Here is a 21686-nt window from a genome sequence, read left to right as displayed (position 1 = left end):
TTGTTTGTCTATTTGTGTCACTTATTTCAACATTTTATTCTTTACTCGAATATGTAAGTTTAAAAACTACTATACTATAATATATGAACAATTACTGATCACTTAAGTTATTTTAGGTCCACGCTCGCCTACTTTTCTTTGCAATTGCGTGCGTACTTCCAAAGCGTCAGCCACATACTTTTCTTCTGCTAGACTATCGAGCACATTTCGCAGCTCTGTTTTAACGGCATCAATACGTTTTATGTTTTGCGCGGAAATTGGTATGACACGCTCAAAATTAAAAAGCTTTGTTGGCCTTATTTCCTCCGGACAATTTTCTAAACCACTTTCCAGGTTCTTAATTGCTGACTTTACACTTTTAAGCAACTCGGGTGCACCTTTCACATCCATTTTATTCAAAAGCAACACGCATGGCTTATCCAACAGTGATGCATCGTACAATTCCAATTCTTTATTTAGTGCATAAATATTTTCAATGCAGTTTCGTTTTGTATGTTGTGCGCTTAAGCGAAAACCAAATATATCAACCATAATAAGTAGGAGACGTGTACGTTCGACATGCTTAAGGAATTTGTGACCCATACCAATATTGGCGTGTGCGCCCTCAATCAGGCCGGGTAAATCAGCTATAGTTAGGCGGCGTAAATCGGGATATTCCACAGTGCCTATTTGTGGTCGTATGGTAGTGACTGAAATGAAACGTAAGTATATAATAACTGAATTAAGCAAATTCATACCTTCTCAGAGTACAACTTACAGGGATACGAAGCTATTTTTGGGTTTGCATTTGATATCGCTTTAAGCAATGTGCTTTTACCAGCATTTGGAAAGCCAACAAGTCCTACGTCAGCAATTAGTTTCAAATCTAAGCGTACAGTACGATGGTCACCAGGCGCACCCAAAAAATTATTACCCGTACATCCACCAGCACCACCACCTGCTGCTATGCATATGGCATCATCTTCATTTAAATCACCTAATAGCTGACCTTTTTCGTCGAACACTTGAACACCCAGCGGCACTTCAACGCGTTCGTCCAGGCCGCGTCGTCCAAGGATACGAACTTTACTACTATCTTCGCCACTTGACGCAGCTATGCGTTTCGTTTTGTACTTCTTCTCCACATTTCGTAAGCTCACATCTTCTTTCGCCACGAAATACACACAACCGCCTTGTCCACCAATGCCGCCATATTTCGGTATGCCATTACCTCCGTGGCCACCACGCACTGTTAAACGCAGACCATCAATGAATGCGTTACGTAGGTGTTCACGTACCGGCTGCAAGAGTTGAAAGTATTTGTTTCTGTTTAGTTATGCATTTATATATATGCACACCACTTACTTTCTTTTCAGCTTTAAGCAGAAATTTAAATAGTTGTACCATTCTACAATACTCTTCCTTTAATTTCTTTATTAATAAAAAGCTGTTGAAATAAGAAGCACCAACCTTTTGGGAGGTTGCAAAACAAAAATCAGCTGTTGATGTGATAAGAGTGAGAGAAAATTTTGGTTGTGCTGCCATATGTTTTAAGTGTAAAACAAACATTGAAACAACTCTTTCAACTATACAATGGAACTTGACTTTTTTATATTTCTTTTAATTTAATTACAAAAATAAAAAAATACAATTTATAACCGTAAGGATAAAATTTAGATAAAAACAATAAGGAATATATCCTAAGAGTTTTCACCGAACAAATGTGGCATTACTTTTCTCTGTCGCTCTCAGCGCCAACACGTGCTTGCTGATTACTTCATTGCATTCTTTGGTGATTTAGTGCAGTTTTTAGAATCGAACGAATTTATAAACAAATGGAACCTGGGATTTGTTATATCAAAGAAGAGTGAGTATTAGCAATATACGTAATATATGAGATTTTACATAAACAGTTTTTTAAGGTACCTGGTGCAGGAGGTAAAAGATAAGCCTCTTTCGGCTGACACCGCTGAGCAGGAAAATAAAAGAAAATCATCAGATGAAAGTGCATCTCAAAATGGAAGGTCTCAAAAATACCAAAAGACTAATAAAAAGGAAAGGAAACGTGGTCAGAACAAAGTAGGTACAATTAATATATTGAAGCAATTAATTAATACGAGTATATTGCAAATTATGCTGACTCTTAGAATCGACCAGTTTTCAAGCAAGATAGCTCGTTGTTATTGTGCCATTCGCTTATGAACGGTCCAGATTTGGAAAAATGCAGACATGAAAATTGCCGGTATGTACACGATCTATCCGAGTACTTGGCATCCAAGCCCGAAGATTTGGGTTCAAAGTGTCCCATCTTTGATACTTTAGGCTTTTGTACGCGCGGGGTTACTTGCCGATTCGCCAAAGCGCATCTGGATGCGGAAGGTCGAAATATTAAATCTGCAGAATATGATGAAAGTAAAGCGCGCACAAGCGTTAATGGCATTACATCAGGTATATCATCTCACCTTAACGTATACTTTGATTTCGGTTTGTAATTTTACTTAATTTTTAGAACTACAGGTGCGTCTCAGAAAACGGGAGTATGATTTCAGCCGCAGCAAACAATTGGTAACTCAAGCTGATAAATTACGTGACGACAGGAAACAAAAATTAGAAACGGGTAGTGAAACGCCGAGCGTGGACAAAGCTGTTGTCGAGCGTGAAACTCCTGCAGTGGAGGCTACTGCGACCGAAACGTTAATTACGATAGAAAAACCAATAGGTGCGGCTGTGGATGATGCAGATACAGTTGGTCGCGATGTTGCGCAGAAACCAGCAGTTAATTTTGCAGAGAAATTAATACTTTCTCCATTAACCACTGTTGGGAATTTGCCGTTTCGTCGCATCTGCAAAGAGTTTGGCGCTGATATCACTTGCGGCGAAATGGCTTGTGCAGTACCCATCGTTAAGGGACTCACACAAGAGTGGGCGCTTACAAAGCGGCACGTTAGCGAAGATGTATTTGGCGTGCAATTGTGTGGCAATAATCCGAAAATAATTGCTCAAGCAGCACAATTGCTGCAAGAGACCACTTCTATCGATTACATCGACCTAAATATTGGTTGTCCCATTGAGCTGATATATCAGCATGGCGGTGGTAGTGCGCTCATGAGGCGCACAAATATCCTAGAGACAATTGTGCGCTCATGCTCGGCTTTATCGCCAAAAATACCATTTACCGTGAAGATGCGCACCGGTGTGTATGCAGACAAAAGTGTGGCGCACGAGTTAGTGCCGTTAGTGGAGGAGTGGGGAGCAGCAGCGGTGACGGTTAGTATTTCAGTAATTAATTCAAACGAGTTAGATCGTTAAATTTATGTTACATCCCTAAATGCAGTTGCATGGACGCTCACGCGAGCAACGCTACATGAAGAGCGCAAACTGGCAGTACATAGAGGAGTGTGCAGCTAAAGCGAAGCGTATGCCAGTGATTGGCAATGGTGATATATTAAATTTCGAGGACTACAATGAGAAGAGAGTGAGTAGACATATCTTTAAAATCTACAAATATTTGTTGTTCTGTGATAAATGTGAATTTAATTTCTAGAAAACAGCACCACACGTCTCCTCCGTAATGATTGGGCGCGGCGCACTAATCAAGCCTTGGATATTCAAAGAAATCAAAGAACAAAAACCCTGGAATCCAAGTTCAACAGAACGTTTTGAAATCTTACGTAATTATGTGAATTATGGCTTGGAACATTGGGGTTCTGATACGAAGGGTGTAGAAAATACACGCCGTTTCTTACTGGAATGGCAATCATTCCTCTACCGTTATATACCCTATGAACTCTTACAATATCCACCACAACAAATAAATCAACGTCCACAAAAGTTCCGAGGACGTGATGAAATGGAGACTTTAATGAGTTCGCCCAATTCTGCCGATTGGGTACGTTTGAGTGAGATGCTGTTGGGACCAGTGCCAGAAGGCTTTGAATTTGTACCAAAGCACAAGGCTAATGCCTATTAGTATTTAGCAAAACAGTATATAAGGACTGTATGACTTAGCATAATCGTTAGACACGCAATTTCTACACACAACTATGGATGTGCGAGGAATATATTAAGTTTGACATTTATGTAATATCTACATAAGTACACATGTATAAAAATATATTGAATATAGGTAACACGGTTTTTGAAAATAAAACATAGTACAGGTTCAAGGACTGTATAAAGGGAATTTGAATGAAGAATGAACCGGATTTAAATATACCTGATCAAAATGACATTCAGCAGCTGTTGCAAAATTAATAATGTAATATGAGTTTGTTGATGCAATACTGGTTGGCAGTGCTTTTTTTAATCGCACTCATTGATATTTAATACTTGCTGCTTACGCCGCGACGCATCAGACAGCATTTATTTGAGATCCGACGAACTATCGATAGGTCTTAAACGACATTTAGCTACATATACCAACCGTCTAAATAGGCACGGTGCAGTATACAGGCTAGTTTACTGGGGCGGCAGACTTTGGTCGGGAAAACCCGAGTCATAACGGTAACGTTGAAGAGGAATGCGAAAGAATGAATAAATGTGAATACACGGAAACCCTCTTTACCACCCGGCCAAAGGAGGTGAAACTACAGCTCAAGGTTAATGTCAACGATACACCAACACCGACAGTAAACAATTCCAAAATGTTGGGAGTTACCTTCGATAGTTTGCTCTCCTTCTCTGCGCACGCATTCGCTATTGCTACTAAAGTCCAAGACCGCAACAAGATCCTCAAGTCGCTAGCCGGCTGCGCCTGTCTGGTCGCCTGGAACTAGTCATTCGCTGTGGAAAAAGCCACCGACATGCCAAAATACTGCTTTTAGAACAGCCATGAGATGCCTCCTGATGTCCCATTATCGGGAGACCCTTACCACCTAAACTCCCGACACCTGAATGCCGTAATCGGAGTCCAACCAACACCCACAGCCGATGAAGAGCTTCAGCTACCCCGCGGGGCCCGCGTAACTTTGGCCCAATTGCGCTCTGGATATTGTAGTAGGTTAAATTTCTACCTATCTGGAATTGACTCCGACATATCCAATATATGTTCAGCATGTGAAGGCACACCGCGCGATACTAACCACTTTTTCCCATCAAACCTACTCATAATACAAAGCATAAAGTACCATAGATACCTTCAATTTTATAAATTTTTTGTAAAACTAGCTACAAATATTCAATTCATTATAAACCATTTTATTGATTTTGTTTATTTCGAAAAAATTGTGACATTACAAAGTTTAGTTTCAAGTCGATGTTCATTGAAGTGCTGTGGGATATACAATATTTCTTGTTTTTCCATCTGGCGCGTAGACGAATAAATCAGAAGGTTTTCCGACACGTGAACAAGCCACATAGAGCTGTCCATGTGAGAAGCATGGATTCTCCAAATTTAATCCCCACACTTGTAGCGATTGTCCTTGTACTTTGTTCATAGTCATTGCGAAAGCGAGTCGCACCGGGAACTGTAAACATTTGAATTCGAATGGCAAATCTGTCGGGATCATTGGGATACGTGGCAACAGTACGTCTTCACCTTTGAATTTTCCAGTGAAAATGGTTGCCTCGATAACATTGTTCATCATTTTCTTGCCTAAGGGTCTGGTTCCGTTGCAAAATCGTGGTGGATTTATGTTTCGAAGAAGAATGATGGGTCCGCCAATTTTCAATGTAAGAACGTGCGGCGGCATGGCTGGCAAATCAAGCGAATTCAAGAATTCAGTTGGATAGTTGGCAACCTCGTCCTGATTCTCCACAATATCGATGGACTTATGTGTGGTCGATTCACTAGGTATTCCATGCTGAATGGTGAAGTTGATGGTATTGACATCTATGTTTTTGACTGCTAATATAGCACGCGTACTGAGCCACTGATGGTTTTTGTAGTTTTGTGCAATGTTTGGAAAAACTTTTTGCATCAATTCGTCGATGCTTTCTGTGATCTTACAGAAGTTTGCTCGCAGGGTGATACATTGTGTAGATTCACCAATTTCCATTCGCCCATTTCTAATATCCAATTATTGTTTTGTAAAATTTCCAGCCGATGCATGCCGTTGTAGTTGTACACGCATGCTAGTTTTCAAAGTAAATTTCTGTAAATGACGCCATAGAAGTGATGATTTAAGGCATGTATTAAGTGCATCAGCCGGTGTTGAACGTGGCATGATGGGCAGTGTTTGTCGAAAATCATCAGACAATAAAATGAGTGCACTACCGAAGATTCGTCTGTTTCCTCTCAAATCTCGCAGTGTACGATCAAGTGCTTCCAATGCTTTCTTGTGAGACATTGTACATTCGTCCCATATGATAATTTGACACGTTTGGAGTACTTTTCCCATTCCAGAGTTTTTGATGTTTTTGATGCTGATGTTTCATGTTGGTACCTCAGTGTTTTGCAAATTCAACGGCACTCTCAATGCTGAATCCGCTGTTCGGCCACCATCCAAAAGAGTTGCCGCAATTCCAGATGATGGTTGCCAAAATTAGTGAAAGAAGAAAAGTCTTGCCTGTACCACCGGGCGCATCTATGAAAAATAGTCCACCGCTTTGTTCTGTGATTGCACGCATAATTCTGTCAAACGCAATGCGTTGTTCTGGAATCAATTGCGGAAGATTTATTCTAACGAATGCCCCCAGTTCATCAGAATCATAGTGTATTTCTCGTTGCAAATCACTATCGAAAAGATTGTTTGCAGGCCGGTTTGAAGCAGGCATTCCTAGTTGCACCAATGCCTTGTTAGCGATTGTCAAACATATCGCTCATTTACTTCAATAGTGTCATAACTCAAAAAACAAAATTATTCAGGAGAGCAATTTATAGATTTCAGCTTTCTTTTGTGGGTTAAATAAAAGCTAAAGTCGCAGATTTTCTATGCAAACTAGTGATATGTCATATCGTCCCCTTAGTATTAAAATAGCCTATACATTTTTTGATGTTTTGAGAAAATGAATTTCAAACTTTTTGTCGAAAGTAGCTCTCACTCAAATCTCGTTATGTCTGTAAATATTTATTATTTTTTGACTGACGTTTTGACCCACTTTGTGGAACTAGAATTTGACAAAATTTTGACCACATATAAAATCGACGATGGAGAATTCAAAAATTCAATAAAAAAATAATAGCCTATGAGCACATAAGCTATTCTTATACTAAGGGGACGATATGTAGTATACATTATAGAAGAAAATTCGACCGAAATGAGCGATTTGCTACTTTTTCTTGAACAAAAACTTTTCTGCTTTGAATTATGTCATTCTTTCTGAAAAAATATAGAAATTTCTCCGTCATAAAGTAAATGTGTCATTATTGTTGAGAAATAAAATACAACATTTTTACATTTAGATATTTTATTCTCGAAGTTTTTTAACTAAAACATAAATTAAATAGAAAAATTCATAGCATTAGAACATATTTTTATATGAACGAGGTTTTTTAACTAAAACAAAAATTAAATACCAAAATTCATAGCATTAAAACATATTTTTATATGAGCTTCATTTTCAGTTTTTAAAAATGGTACTAATAATAAGTACAGGAAAATACAGGGAAAATTTAATCACAAATTGCTATAAAATTCTTGTTAAAAGCGTGGAATCAAGTCCTTTTTAAATAATTCGTTGATATCTTCTCTATTATTATTAGGAATTCCGATTTTAGAGTGGTAGGCTTTTTGTAAATCAATCGATGTGCTATGTTTCTTCTTCGATTTGATTATAGTGGCTTCTCTGAACTTCTCCTCAGCATATGATGTTTTGAAAAGCACAGAGTTGGGTGACTCTCGTTGAACCTTCAAGATTTTCACTTCAGATAGTTTAATTTCTCCCATATTCAATGGACCCATGTCATTAGAGAGTAATTTGATGTCAAAGAAGTCTCCATAAGACATTTCTTGCACTAAGAATGGGTGGCCTGTTTTCTTTGCTGATCGAATTATAGTAATGAATGAGTCAGTGGTGTATACTGGACCACTTTTAAGGATTCGTTTAGTTGCTCTCTCAATAAGGGAACGTGCTGAGTCACCTTCGTTTTGGGTATGGCCTTTGATGAGGCACTTGTGGGTGATGGACATATTATGTCTTCAATCAAAATCTATGTTACATCTATGAACATGTCAGATTCGTTTCCTCTGTGTAAAAATACATGGTCATACTAATTTTTATGACAATCGGTTGATCGGGGCAGAAGTTGCTACTCTGCAGCGCCACCAGACAGCGAGTGGCATTAATGGGCATACTCTACAAACCTTCTCCGTGGAAAAATACATATATATACCAATTTTTATAACAATCGATCCAGTAGTTTTTGAGTTCATCGATGACATACAGACAAACATTCATTTTATATAAGATATATTTACTTACATCCTTCATTTAATCACCATATTTATTTAAATTTAGAAGTTTGACTCAATTCGCAAATTCTAATTTGCGTTTATTTTTACTTTGCGATCAGCTGTTCTTCTCACTTGCAAATTCTTACAGGTAAAAATTTATCCAGTAAGAACTTGCAACTTCCCCTCGAAATGATGAAAGACCATTTTGCTCTCTCACTTCCTCCTACCTTGCAAGTTTTTTGGATACATGAACACCAAAACTTAAATTTGACTTTGATTTGGTACAAATTATTTGCTTCACGAACAGATCTAATGTTGTATGGTATGACAACAACAACAGTTGACCAACGAGAATGATAGATTTTAAGGTTTGCTTGATAGCTTTGGTAAAAAAAAAATGTGATTTATCTATGTCACTTGCGCTATGTTTAGTGATATACGAAAAAAGTCAACACAGCCAATGCTCATGTCATGGCATTCGTATATCACTAACACAAATTAAATTTTGTTAAACACATCCCAAGTGACGTCAGCCCATCAATTCTGTCAAATTCGTTCAGAGCCGAATAACGCTACATAGACCACCAATGATTCGTGTGCAACTGCTCGTCGTAGATTTTGTTCACTTGAGATCCCAATTTAAAAATACATTTTTCTTGATTTCTTACATTTTACATTCTTATTTTTCTATTTCTACTATTTTTTAAAATTCTTTTGCTGGCATTTTAGAGCTTTATCTGACAACATCTTATTTTATAAAACAAAAATTTATAATGGCATTAGCTTAGTCGGTAAAATTTTACATGAACATCCAGACCTTTCACATTGAATTTTGTGTTTCAACTACTTTTGTTCCTGTTGTACATAACTCAACGCTTCCTCGACATCCTTCTTCGAGCCGAGGAATATGGGGCTACGTTCATGAATTTTCTGCGGCACAATATCCAAAATATTAATCCTGCCGTTACTAGCCAAACCGCCTGCTTGCGTCATCAAAAATGCCATTGGATTGCATTCGTACATTAAACGCAATTTGCCACTGGGCGCCGACTTAGTGGCGGGGTATATGAAAATGCCACCATATTTGATGGTACGATGTACATCAGCAACCATAGAGCCCACATACCGCGCGCCGTATGGCTTACCCTTGGCGGGATCCTTTTTCGCAGCGATATAATTGAAAACACCAGCTTCCCAATCGGATGAATAACCTTCGTTAATGGAATAGATTTTGCCCTTTTCCGGTACACTCATATTCGGATCGGTCAAAATGAATTCACCGATCGCCGGATCATAAGTGAAGCCGTTCACACCCGCACCCATACTCAGCACAATGGCGGTGGCTGATCCGTAGAGTGCATAGCCAGCAGCAACAATTTGATTGCCAGGTTGCAGACCGTCTTGCAATGTGGGTGCACCCTCCGTTGTTTGGCGACGATAGATGGCGAAGATCGAACCGATCGAGACCAAGCAATCGATGTTCGACGAACCATCCAGTGGATCGAAGCACACAACATATTTACCCTGTAAGTTGTTTGACATATTAACGCTATTTATCAATTATTTTGAATAACTTAAAATTTCTATATTTTTAAATACTTCCTGCTCACCTGTCGTTCCACTTCCACTTCGATTGCATGCTCATTCTCCTCGGACACTAGCAGGCAAGTGGTGTACGATGATTTCAACATATTGATGAACAACTCATTCGAAAGCACATCCAGCTTTTTCACCTCCTCACCCTGCACATTGATATCGCCCGCAATGCCATGCAATTTGGCTATGCCAGCCTTGCGCACGGCCGAAGCAATCGCCTTGATCGCTGTCTGTATGCAATTTAGCAGCTGTGAGAGATCTCCAGTGGCATGCTTGAATTTGCGTTGCTCCTGCAGAACAAAGCGTGTCAATGTCATGGCATTGGAATCAAATGTCTGACCGGTCTCCATATTTTCTGCGAGTTAGTGAAAGTAAGGAAAAAGGAGGTATATTAAAAATGTATCGAATATAAACGAAAGCGGTTATTTCAAGAAAGATCGAAATAATTTGTGGTAAGCCTAAATGCATACAAGCGGGTTTATTATGTACAAGGTGAAGTCCAAAATAAACAAGACTGAGTTAAAATAAAAACGACAGAAGCTTTGCTCTGATAACTTCGAGTTTATTTATTCAAAATAGTCCACAATAGTCTGGCCTCGACACACTGTTTTGCGCGATCTAAAAGCTTTTCAAAAGAGTGTTTCAGATCATTGACCGGAATGCCCTTCAGGATGTCGGTACAAGCCTTTTGGATGGCCTCTGCGAATGCAAAACGTTTTCCTTTCATGCCCAAATGCAATTCCCGAATAGGTAGAAGTCACAGGGAGCCATATCAGGCGATTACGGAGAGTGATTGATGCTTAAAATGCGATTCCTAGTCAAAAAATCAGTCACAAGAGTGGATCGATGAGATGGTGTATTATCATGCAATAAGCGCCAGCTCCTCCTTCGCGGCATTCAGGGCGAATTCGACGAGATAGAAAATTACATTGACGGTTTGGTGCGTTGGAACGAACTCCTAATGGACAATTCCTTTGGAATCGTAAAAACAAATGAGCATCGACTTGATTTTTGACTTCTCCAAACGCGATTTTTTGGGTGGTGGCTCATCTGGGGCCTTCCATTCAGCACTTTGACGTTTAATTTTAGGTTCATGTTGGAAACACCACGTTTCATCACCAGTTATAATGTTGTAAAGGAAGTTTTCGTCTTTTCTCCCCTCTTCAATGAGGTCTTTTGAATGTTGAATTCTGATCAACCTTTGGTCCTCAGTTAACTTGTGTGGAATGAAGCGGGCACAGAGCTTTCGTAAGTCCAAAATGATGAGTTAAAATGCGATAAATTGATGTTTTGGTATATTTGGTATATAGATATTCAACTCTGATTCCATGAATTCCAACAATGATTTCGGTTCATTTTTGAAAAATTTACGAACAATTTCGATGGAGTTTTCGGTGATTACTGATTTTGGGCGGTATGTTCATTGTCATTTATGTTTTCTCAACCATCTCTGAAACGTGTAAACCACTCATGAACTCTGGCACGAGATAGACAATCATCGCCATAAACTTTTTTCATCAATTCAAATGTTTCTGTAAACGTTTTACCGATTTTAAAACAAAATTTGATATTAGCTCTTTCTTCGATTTTTGTACCGATGACACAAACATACTGACACTTTAGACGCAATAGCTTCGCTTTCACTGGGAGTCAGCTAGGGATGTAACTTCCAACGCACTAACTCAGTAAAAAGAAGGCGCCATCAAAAACATTTTTATGACACCAGTCTTGTTTATTTCGGACTTCACCTTATATATATAGTACATATATTTTTGTCGTTAGTGACTAAGAAGGGCTAGCACAAAGGAGGGTTTTGAAATATGCTTAGAAGCAGAAAACTTATTACATTTACTACTTTACGATAATTTTTGTTAAGCATTCCAGTATAATAAGCAAAACATTATTTAATTAATTATAAAATGGGGACATAAACTGGTGGAATAATATAAATAACGGCATTGTAAGAGCTTTTTATGTGTTTTAGTGCAGACAGTTTTTGAAAATTTACAACATCTATGTATATACATTTTTATAAACACAATATTATTATTTTATTTTACAATTTTATACAATATTTATGAGACATAAAATAAAAACCTAATTAATAGCATTGCAAGGGAAATTATGGAGCAAAAGTGAACACAACAGAGGATAGACGATAGACCATTATAGTATTCATACAAAAATCAGACGTTTATAAACATATATACACAGGTACCTGTTCCTATGAAGCTTTTGAATATATTTCCTTTTATCTCACGGTGTGCAGAAGCTACCGTTATTCTCTTATTATTTTATTTATCTATTACTTTATAAATGGCTGCCCTTGCGGGGGCCCATTTGGACAAATATTTAAAAATGTTCCGTTGTGATACCAGACAGGCGGAGGGGAGGGGGAAAAGGGGAACGGAGGGAATCAGTCAGGTGGTAAAAAGGAAGAATGGGCTTTGGATTAGAGAATGACGACTAACAGTGGTGATTAAGGTTCGTAGTAACCGCTTCAAGCTACCGATGCATTTCTCCCATAATATCCGCAAGTGTAGCGAAAAAATGAGAGCCCAGATGTCTGCACCTTTGTCCGACTAGAGCAGAGCAGCTGAGAAGAAAGTGCTGAGGTGATTCCACCTCGTCCTCCAGACAGCTTCTTCAGAAAGGACATGAAGCAATCGCAAGGCCAAAATATTATTATTTTTAATTTATTTGTACAACAAATTAAATATTCTACTAAACGATAATACTCGTAACACTGGCGACGGTGGGCTTCGGCTCTTTTGCAGTTTGCTTTAAGTGATTGTGTCAAACTCGTCTGCGCAGATAAATCCGTTTCAGAAAGTTATACATTAAATGTACATTTTTAGGGGTGGCATTTTTTAGGATCTGGATGAGGTCGATGCAGGCGAACGTGCTGTGGGTTGGGCATTTTACTTAGGTCTTTTATACACATACATACATACATATATACATTTATACATCCATATAATCATATTATTCTGTCTACATATGTATTTACAAAGGATTTTGGGTGCTGGAGTAAGGCGAAGGAGAAGGCAAATTGTTATTTTTACAACAGCAACAATTAAGCAAGCAGGAGTTGTCTAGACTGTTGTACTTACTTTTAGGTGCTGCCATTTTAAAGGTTTATTATCCTAATGCAGAAAATTTAAAAAATATTTTAATTTAATGTTTTTGAATTGCGAAATTTGTTGTTTTTGTTTAAGAATAAGTACATAAGTGGTTTATATTTGAAATATTTATAATAATGTAAACTAAAATATGTACATTGAATTAAATTAAAGTAAGTGAAATAAAATAAATTGAAGAAAAATAAAGTAATAATAAAAATAAAATGAACTAACATAAAATAATGTAGAGTGGAAAAAAGTAACAAAATATAGAAATCAAATACAATAACGTAGAACAATAAATAAAAATAATATATTAATAAAAAATAAAAATTATATTGTAATAAAAAATTAAGTAAAATAAAATGAAATAACATAAATCAAGTAAAAACAAATTAAATATGTAAGCTAAAGTAAAATTAGCAGAAATAAATAATATAAAAATAAATAAAATATATATAGTAAATCAAATACAATAAAGTGAAATAATAAATAATAATAAAAATAAAATAAAATAAGATATATTAATAAAATATACAGTAAAATAAGAAAAATAGAATAAAGTAAATTTAAATAAAATGACTTTAATGAAAAAAACATAAAATAAAGAAAACCCGATAAGAAAAAGATTAAATTATATAAGAAAAAGTAAAATAAACTAAAATAAAATAATAAACCTAATAAATAAAAAAATAAACAAAATGGTAAAAAACAAATTAAAATGGAATAAAATAAAACGCATTAAAGTAAAAAAAATATAATGATGTGAAATAATATAAGATAAAGTAAAGTAAAATAAAAAAATATAATTAATATAAAGTAAAATAAAACCAAACAAAATAAAATTATATAAAAAATTTGAATAAAAGAACATGAAATAAAATACAATAAAAAAGTAAAAAACAAAAATAAAATAGAATGAAATAAAATAAAGTCAAAATGAAAAGAACAAGATTAGATAGTATAAGAAAAAGTAAAGTCAAATAAAATAAAATGATACGTAAAATAAAATGGAATAAAACAACAGAAAATAAAATACAATAAAAAAGTAAAAAAATTATATCAAATAATAAAAGATAAAGTAAAATAATATAAATCAAGTAAAAAATAATAAAATAGGATGAAATAAAATTCAATAAAGTAAAAAAAACAAAAACAATAAAAAAGAAGAAAATTTAAATAAAATAAAGTGAAATAACATAAAATAAAATAAAGTAAAAATGAAATGAATAAGATTAAATATTATAAGTAAAGTAAAATAAACTAAAATAAAATACAATGAAGTAAAAAATAAAATAAAATGATAATAAACAAAATTGAATGGACTAAAATAAAATGCATTAAAGTAAAAAAATACATAATGATTTGAAATGAAATAAAATAGAATAAGGTCATATAAAAGAAATTAATATATAATTATATATGTAAGAAATAAAACAAAACAAAATATAATAGAAAAAAACTATATATATAAAAAAAATAATAAATTGTAATAAAATAACATAAATAATATAAAAGAAAATAAAATGAATTGAAATAAACAACTAAAATGGAAAAAAATAAAATATGTATATATAAATGAAATGAAATTTCTCTGTGCAGATATAGCACCAATCAATTTTTTAAATATTTGTACAAAAGATAACGCAGGAAAGGTTGTACGTAACAAAATATTCTAAACCTAACAGATTCAGTCTTTGTGATCAGCGGGGAGATACCCGTTGACCTCACGGCTCGGGAAGGAACGGATGCTTGGGACTCTAAAAAAAAACACGTCACCAGTAGCGTCGCGGAACGGAGTCGCCAAACCATGCTGCGGTGGCAAAGCCGTTGGGACACTGAACCGAATGGCAGATGGACGGCAAAACTGAAGGAAGCAGATTGGCGACATCGCGCCGCTGAATAACATTATCAGCAAAATGCTCGAACACGAGGACAGCAGCAACGCGTACTATGATATAGACAGACATAGATAGAGACATATGTAAGAAGGCGAGCCCATACCATGAAAGCTGACTACAAATATGGTGGACTCAGATGTGGGTGAATAGAATTGCCCCTTGATGGATGCCGTTCTGGGTCCTCCCGAATTGTTATATTTTCATGTTGTTATCTTTTCTTTAGTTTCTGGTTTTTCAAAATGAACAAATAAATGACGACAGCTATGGCACTATGAAGAGACGACGGTAAATAGCGTTTTGATTAAAGCTGCAATTAGTGGTGCCATAGCCGTAATCATAACAATAGTCGCAAAATTACAGCATGTGTCCATTAGTCATGCCATAACCATAAACAGCTGATATTGAAGTATAATTAATGACGGCTTTTGTATGCTGTCATAAAGACACGGATAAATTTCCACTAAGTCAATTCATTTTTCGCTGTTCATTTCTAATATTCAGTATTCAATCGCAAATATCTAAACAAATATCAAGTATTTCACAACTGCTTATGGTTACGGGGGAAAACCAAAATTCAATCGATACATACGGCTACGGTTATGGTTACTGGTGCGGCACCTAACGCCTATATGTTTGATGAGAACAGCTGATTGCTATGGTTATGGTTATGGTTACGGTATGGTCCCACTAATTGCAGCTTAAGGCTATATGGTTATGGTATGACATCACTGATTTAATTTTAAGATCAAACCATATGAGACACAATGTGTATCTCTTGTTACCAAGGAATTCGAGAGCTTCTAAGGTTACCGGCTTCACAAGGTCTAGTAAAATATATATTATAACTTTGTTTTTTATTTTACTTATTATTTTCTGTATGAATTTTGAATCTTAAACTTAACAAAAATAACAGTGCGTTACTAATAACCTTACTGATCATAATTTGATAATTTGCAAGTGTCTTGATGCCAGTTCATTTCCATATAATAGCCAACTGCCCTCATTTATAAGAGAACATTAGTACTCTGAAATTATTAAGACTTTTTTTGTCATTATTTTTGTATTTATTTTATTTTTAGTTGCAGAGCTTTTCAATTATGCTGCCATCACCTCATTCCTGACAATGCGTCAAATGAAATTCATTAAAACTATGACCAGTCAAATGAGGAAATAATTGGCGTTTTATGAATAATCAAGATTTACCGAGTCACGAAGAATACCAGAATGTTTGTCATTAAAAAAATATATATATAAAAACAAAGTGACACCTATTGCTGCTGATAAGGTTATTCGAGGCGCTTGCCATTGATAAGGTGGGCGTATGACGCAAGCGTTTTGATAATGGCTGCTTGCAAGTGCTCCAAATAAATGAAAAAAAAAAAAAATAATCTCATGAAGATTCCTCGTGTTGGTGTTATTTAGGGGTTAAATGTGAAATTACAAAGTATAAGAGTAGTCCTCGACTATTGCTAGTCTATAATTATATGCTTAGCACATGTACTCGTATTTGTTGTAGACAATGTGTATGTATATACGATAGAACAAAGTTCTTTCAAGCCGATTAAAATCTCATTATTGGAAAGAATTGTTGGCCGCACTGAAGCACCCACCGTGATTGCTGTGCTGAAATTTATGCGAAAAGTTCGTAATGGACAATAATCAAAAGAATCGCGAAGTGTACCGACGATAACTTGGCTGCTATGGTCGAGAGCGTGCAATTACTATAAATTCACCAACATCGACTCGGCTTCCTTCTTAACAACTAAAGATTTCAAGCCCAAGCTGGATGAAAATTTTTCGCAAAACATATTAAATGCAAGACACGGTGTTCTACTGAACCCTGATACCTGCATCGATTCACTCTATACCGCATTCCGATCTAATACTATTGTACGCACATATATTTTATATTAGATAGGTAGGTAGGTAAAATGGTTGAAGGCTCACTCTGGCACCCCCCAAGTAGCACTAAAGTGCCGTTTTGGTACCATTTTGAGACCTCTAACAGGCAGATATCAACAGCCAGCCAGAACTGTTGATGTAATGGAGAAGATTAATGGGACTTAGGTTGACGCCCCAAGCTGTCACAGAAAAGAGCACCCAGTGATCTTAATCTTCTAGCTGCCAAATCGGGACATTTACAATGAAAGTACTCAATAGTCTCCTTCTCTGAAAGGTCCCCACTACTTCTGCAATGGAGGTTAAATGGTAAACCTAGCTCTTCCGCGTGTGTGCCGATCATCCAATGACCGGCAAACATAGCTACGAGCTTGGGAATTGAACGGCGTGGAGTTCTCTGGGACTTTCTGCGTCCTGCGTTTATTCTACTGGGACCAAAGGGTTCATCGAAATTGCACGTGAAGAAATGTAGCTCCATTTTTTCTGCGCTTTCCTAAGAAATAAAGTGGAAATTACCCTACATTACAAAAGTCAAGGGGATGCCGATGACCGGGTAGTACACCTCTTAGATCAATTTAGTCAACCCCTTCCTGGCAAGATCATCTGCAATTTCATATCCTTCCATGTTCCTATGTCCTGGAACCCAGATCAGGGAAATGTTACCTGCACACCTAAGAGCTTTGAACTCCTCCTTACAGGAGATTAGTATTTACATTTGCACCATGGCATCGTGACGTTATGTTATATTAACGTAACTTTATTTTATTTCAATTTATTCTAGTTTATTTCATTTTGCTTAAATAATTTTTTTCTTTATTAATTTAATCTTATTTCAATTCAATTTGTTTAACTTTCATTTCAAATTTAATTTATTTTTATTTCATTTATTTTATTTCATAGTTAATTTTATTTTTGTTTTATTTATTTTATTATATTAATAATTATTATTTATTTATATTAATAATTAATTCATTTTTTAATTTTAGTCACTTCATTTCACTTTATTTTTATTTTTATTTTTAATTAAATGTTATTTTAAAATCATTTATTAATATTATTTTATTTTGACACTTTGGTTTTATTTTAATTTGCTTTATTTTTTCAGTTTTTTTAAATTAATTAATTTATATTAATTAATTTTATTTTATTTCAATTCGAGTTGATTCACTTTTATTTTACTTCTATGCTTAAAATTAATTTAAGCTAATTTATTTTAGTTTAGATTATTTTGTACATTATTTTATCTTATATTTTACTTCATTTTATTTTTGTTTTATTGATTAATAATTTTTTTATTTGAAGTAGTCGTAATTTAATTTAATTTTTTTTATTGCATTTTAGTTTATTTAAAATTACATTTTTTTCCATTTATTTTATAAATTTTGAATCTTAGTTTATATTTAATTTTATTTTTACTTATTTATTTATTTACTTTTCTTAATTATATTTTTTAATTATTAAATTAAATTAATTTTTTTCATTTTAATGCCATTTTTATTGTATTTTCATTTATTTTAAACTATTTTATTTTATTGTTTTTTTTTTATTTTATTTTTGTTTTTAACTTTATTTATGCACTATCATTTTATTTTAGCATTTCAATTTATCTAAGTTTAATTCATCTTATTTATTTTAATATTTATTTAAATTAATTTGATTTATATTTACTTAAATTCATTTAATTTTATCTTAGTTTTAGTGAAGAATATTTCATATATAATTTTGCCTTTTGTACACTTTATTTAATTTTGTTTTATTTACGAAATGAATTTAGTTCTATTTTATTAATTTTTTAATTTTAAATTGACTACATTTAATTTAATTTTATTTGACTAAAATTTCTATTTTATGTATAATATAATTTAATTTAATTTTTATTTCATGTAAAGCAATATAATTCAATTAATAGCCACCGTACCCTAATGGATCGGTAGTGCCACGTTCGAAACCCCAGGCATGAAAAACCAAATGATAGAAAATAATTACTTTTATAGCGGTCGCTCCTCATAATGGTCAGCCTCCAAGTGTATTTCTACCATGAAAAAACTCCTCATATACCATCTGCCATTCGGTGGCAGTGAAAAACTGTAGGTTCCTCTATTTGTGAAGTGCTCGATCAAACAACCAACAATTAAATTTTATTTAATTTTAATTTACTTTACTTTATTTTACTCTGGTGTATTTCATTTTAACATAGTTTATTTTTCATTTTATGTTTGTATTATTTGATATCATTTAATATATTTTATTTTGTTTCCTGTTTTATTTTATTTTATATATTGGGAGGTTGAATTAGTTTTAAAGGTTTTTTTCGAAGATTTGGGGCTTTATTGTGAAAAAACGGTACAAAATATTTTATTCGAAGTATTGGCCATCGCTAGCTACAACTTTCGCCCATCTTTCGGGCAATTTCCGGATGCCGTTTCTACAAAATTCTGGCTGCTGCTTGGCTATCCATGACTCAACCCATATTTTGGTAGCCTCGTACGAGGAGAACCGCTGGTCCGCCAAATCGAGACTCATATGCCGGAACAAATGATAATCGGAGGGAGCTATGTCTGGACTATACGGCGGGTGGGGTAACACTTCCCAGCCAAGCGTTCCAAGGTATTTTTTGACAGGTTGAGCAACATGCGGCCGAGCGTTGTCATGTTGCAAAATAACCTTGTCGTGCCTTTTTACCGTTTCCGGCCGTTTTTCTTTCAATGCCCGGCTTAAACGCATCAATTGCAGTCGGTAACGATCCCCCGTGATTGTTTCGCCCGGTTGGAGCAGCTCAAAATATACGACGCCGACCTGATCCCACCAAATGCAGAGCATGATTTTCTTGCCGTGAATATTCTGCTTGGCCGTCGCGTTGATGCGTGGCCAGGCAAACCCCATGATTTTTTGCGTTTTGGGTTATCGTAGTGGATCCATTTTTCGTCGCCAGTCACCACCCGATGCAAAAAACCCTTCCGATTTTGTCGCTCGATCAGCAATTCGCACGTAAAAAATCGCCGTTCGACGTCGCGCAGCTTCAACTCGTACGGGACCCAATGTCCTTGCTTTTGGATCATTCTCATCGCTTTTAGACGCTTGCAAACGGTTGATTTATCAACGCCCAATGATTCAGCAAGCTCTTCTTGGGTTTGGCACGAGTCCTCGTTTACCAATTCCCCCAATTCCGCGTCCTCGAACTTTTTGGGCTGGCCAAGACGCTCCTTGTCTTCGGTGTGAAAATCACCACTTTTGAATCGTCGAAACCAGTACTCACATGTTGAAATCGACGGAGTATGGTCTGGGTAGGCCTCCTGCAGCAATTCACGGGCTTGGGCTGTATTTTTTTTCAAATTGAAGCAGAAAAGCAAAGCTTCCCGCAAATTGCGTTTCGACGGCACGAAAGTTGACATACTCGGAGCACGAAAACACTGCGTTGTTTATACTTCAGCGAAATGACAGATACTGATAAACAAAGTCTAGGGATGAGGCTTTGTCATGAATATATATTCAGTATTGCCAACGCGATAAAGTGATAAATAGCGCCATCTGTGTGTCACCTTTAAAACTAATTAAACCTCCCAATATATACGCGTACACTCTTTTTTGAGTGGTTGGCCCAGCTCCTCCTCCTATTTGTGGCGTGCGTCTTGATGTTGTTCTACAAATGGAGGGACCTACCGTTTCAAGCTTACTCCGAACGGAAGATGTTTTTATGAGGAGCTATTTCATGGCAGAAATACACTCGAAAATTTGCCATTACCTGGAGAGGGGCGACCGCTATTAGAAAAATTTTTTTTTGTGTTTCACCGAGATTCGAATCTAAGTTCTCTCTGTGAATTCCGAATGGTAGTCACGCACCAACCAATTTAGCTACGACGGAATAGTTTATTATTTATTTTATTTTGGTGGGTTTTATTATACTTATATATACTATTTAATTTAATTTTTATTTTTGTTTTAAAATTAATTTAATTTTATTAGTATTAATTTTACTTTATTACTTTTTTGCAGTTTTTTTCTTTTCGAATATCTCATTCAATGAGCTAACTTATTTGAGTAGTCACTAAGGCAGTTTGTTTAGGTAACACTCAGGTATTTGAAGTGGTTTCTAGTTGAAAGAACTTGTTGGTGGACATACATGGCTACATACGCTAGTATGTTGATGACATGTACAAACATGTATCACACTCGTGTTTGCTGTTGTTTAATTGGCTGAGAAAATGACTTTCACTTTTCCTTCTCAGTTCTAGTATACTATTTGACAATGAAAAAGAGATATACTTATATATGTATGAATCTACTACTAATATGTGTATGTAAATATTATAGTACACTAGCACCACTGGACTGGTGCAAGAGAGTTCACTGCACTTTTTCTCATTTTATGCGCGAGTACCGGCTAACATCTCATTACTCTTATGCGAATCCCTATTTAACGCCTTTTAACATTTGTTTGTTTTGTTACTTACACTAAAACTTATTCACGACTTGATTGTAAAACTGTATTTTTATTATATTAAATATTATTTATGTATATAAAACTTTAAAATGACAAAGCTCCTCCACTGAACTGTTCGAGCACACAGCACAAGAACTTTATTTAGAGACTGAAGCGTTCGAATGGCGAAGACGAAATGTGAAATATTCGAAGCCAAATAATATAAATATATACAAAACATTTGCGTATGTGTTGCTTCTTTGCATATACGTGTGCACACAAACCGATTTTCATTTAATAACGCATGTGCATATACATATATACATATGCATATATAGTATTGTATCACTATCCGTATATTTATTATTTATATGTACCTACATATGTTTTTAGTAGTATTTATTTTCTGTTTTCATTTTGTGATAACTTTTTGAGC

At 35.2% G+C, this 21686-nt stretch overlaps 3 protein-coding genes across 4 annotated transcripts; 1 reads left to right on the top strand and 2 right to left on the bottom strand.

Moving 5' to 3' along the window:
- On the bottom strand, positions 1 to 1454 carry LOC129247484 (GTP-binding protein 10 homolog). Its single transcript, XM_054886621.1, has 3 exons — positions 1345 to 1454; positions 758 to 1280; positions 1 to 689 (listed from the first exon to the last, which is right to left on the bottom strand). Exons 1-3 carry the CDS (start codon positions 1384 to 1386, stop codon positions 103 to 105), a joined length of 1152 nt encoding a protein of 383 aa, XP_054742596.1. The 5' UTR covers positions 1387 to 1454; the 3' UTR covers positions 1 to 102.
- A 262-nt stretch (positions 1455 to 1716) lies between these two features.
- Positions 1717 to 4148, top strand: LOC129248651 (tRNA-dihydrouridine(47) synthase [NAD(P)(+)]-like). The gene is made up of 6 exons (XM_054888282.1): positions 1717 to 1846; positions 1902 to 2058; positions 2127 to 2427; positions 2489 to 3246; positions 3314 to 3454; positions 3524 to 4148. The coding sequence occupies exons 1-6, from the start codon at positions 1815 to 1817 to the stop codon at positions 3947 to 3949; spliced, it is 1815 nt and encodes a 604-aa protein (XP_054744257.1). The 5' UTR covers positions 1717 to 1814; the 3' UTR covers positions 3950 to 4148.
- A 4814-nt stretch (positions 4149 to 8962) lies between these two features.
- On the bottom strand, positions 8963 to 21433 carry LOC129248291 (fructose-1,6-bisphosphatase 1). 2 transcript variants are annotated; one of them, XM_054887781.1, is made up of 4 exons: positions 21282 to 21433; positions 13022 to 13054; positions 9923 to 10263; positions 8963 to 9836 (listed from the first exon to the last, which is right to left on the bottom strand). In XM_054887781.1, exons 2-4 carry the CDS (start codon positions 13035 to 13037, stop codon positions 9156 to 9158), a joined length of 1038 nt encoding a protein of 345 aa, XP_054743756.1. In that variant the 5' UTR covers positions 13038 to 13054; positions 21282 to 21433; the 3' UTR covers positions 8963 to 9155. The 2 variants fall into 2 exon arrangements, with proteins under 2 accessions (XP_054743756.1, XP_054743757.1); XM_054887782.1 differs by lacking the exon at positions 13022 to 13054.
- Between the last annotated feature and the right edge of the window lie 253 nt (positions 21434 to 21686).

Source organism: Anastrepha obliqua, chromosome 5, assembly GCF_027943255.1.
Source record: "Anastrepha obliqua isolate idAnaObli1 chromosome 5, idAnaObli1_1.0, whole genome shotgun sequence".
Taxonomy (NCBI): domain Eukaryota; kingdom Metazoa; phylum Arthropoda; class Insecta; order Diptera; family Tephritidae; genus Anastrepha; species Anastrepha obliqua.
The sequence above is the reverse complement of the archived record's forward strand: the minus strand, read 5'-3'. Positions and strand labels throughout refer to the sequence as shown.

Excerpts from the sequence above, each read along its gene's own strand:
- LOC129248291 (XM_054887781.1), bottom strand. Across the intron at positions 9,837-9,922 it reads AAGTGGAAGTGGAACGACAG|GGTAAATATGTTGTGTGCTT; the intron begins GTGAGCAGGAAG and ends AACAACTTACAG.
- LOC129247484 (XM_054886621.1), bottom strand. The coding sequence starts at position 1,386 with ATGGTACAACTATTTAAATTTCTGCTTAAAGCTGAAAAGAAA. Across the intron at positions 1,281-1,344 it reads TGCTTAAAGCTGAAAAGAAA|CCGGTACGTGAACACCTACG; the intron begins GTAAGTGGTGTG and ends CAACTCTTGCAG. Across the intron at positions 690-757 it reads AAAAATAGCTTCGTATCCCT|TCACTACCATACGACCACAA; the intron begins GTAAGTTGTACT and ends GTTTCATTTCAG.
- LOC129248651 (XM_054888282.1), top strand. The coding sequence starts at position 1,815 with ATGGAACCTGGGATTTGTTATATCAAAGAAGA. Across the intron at positions 2,428-2,488 it reads CGTTAATGGCATTACATCAG|AACTACAGGTGCGTCTCAGA; the intron begins GTATATCATCTC and ends CTTAATTTTTAG. Across the intron at positions 3,455-3,523 it reads AGGACTACAATGAGAAGAGA|AAAACAGCACCACACGTCTC; the intron begins GTGAGTAGACAT and ends TTTAATTTCTAG.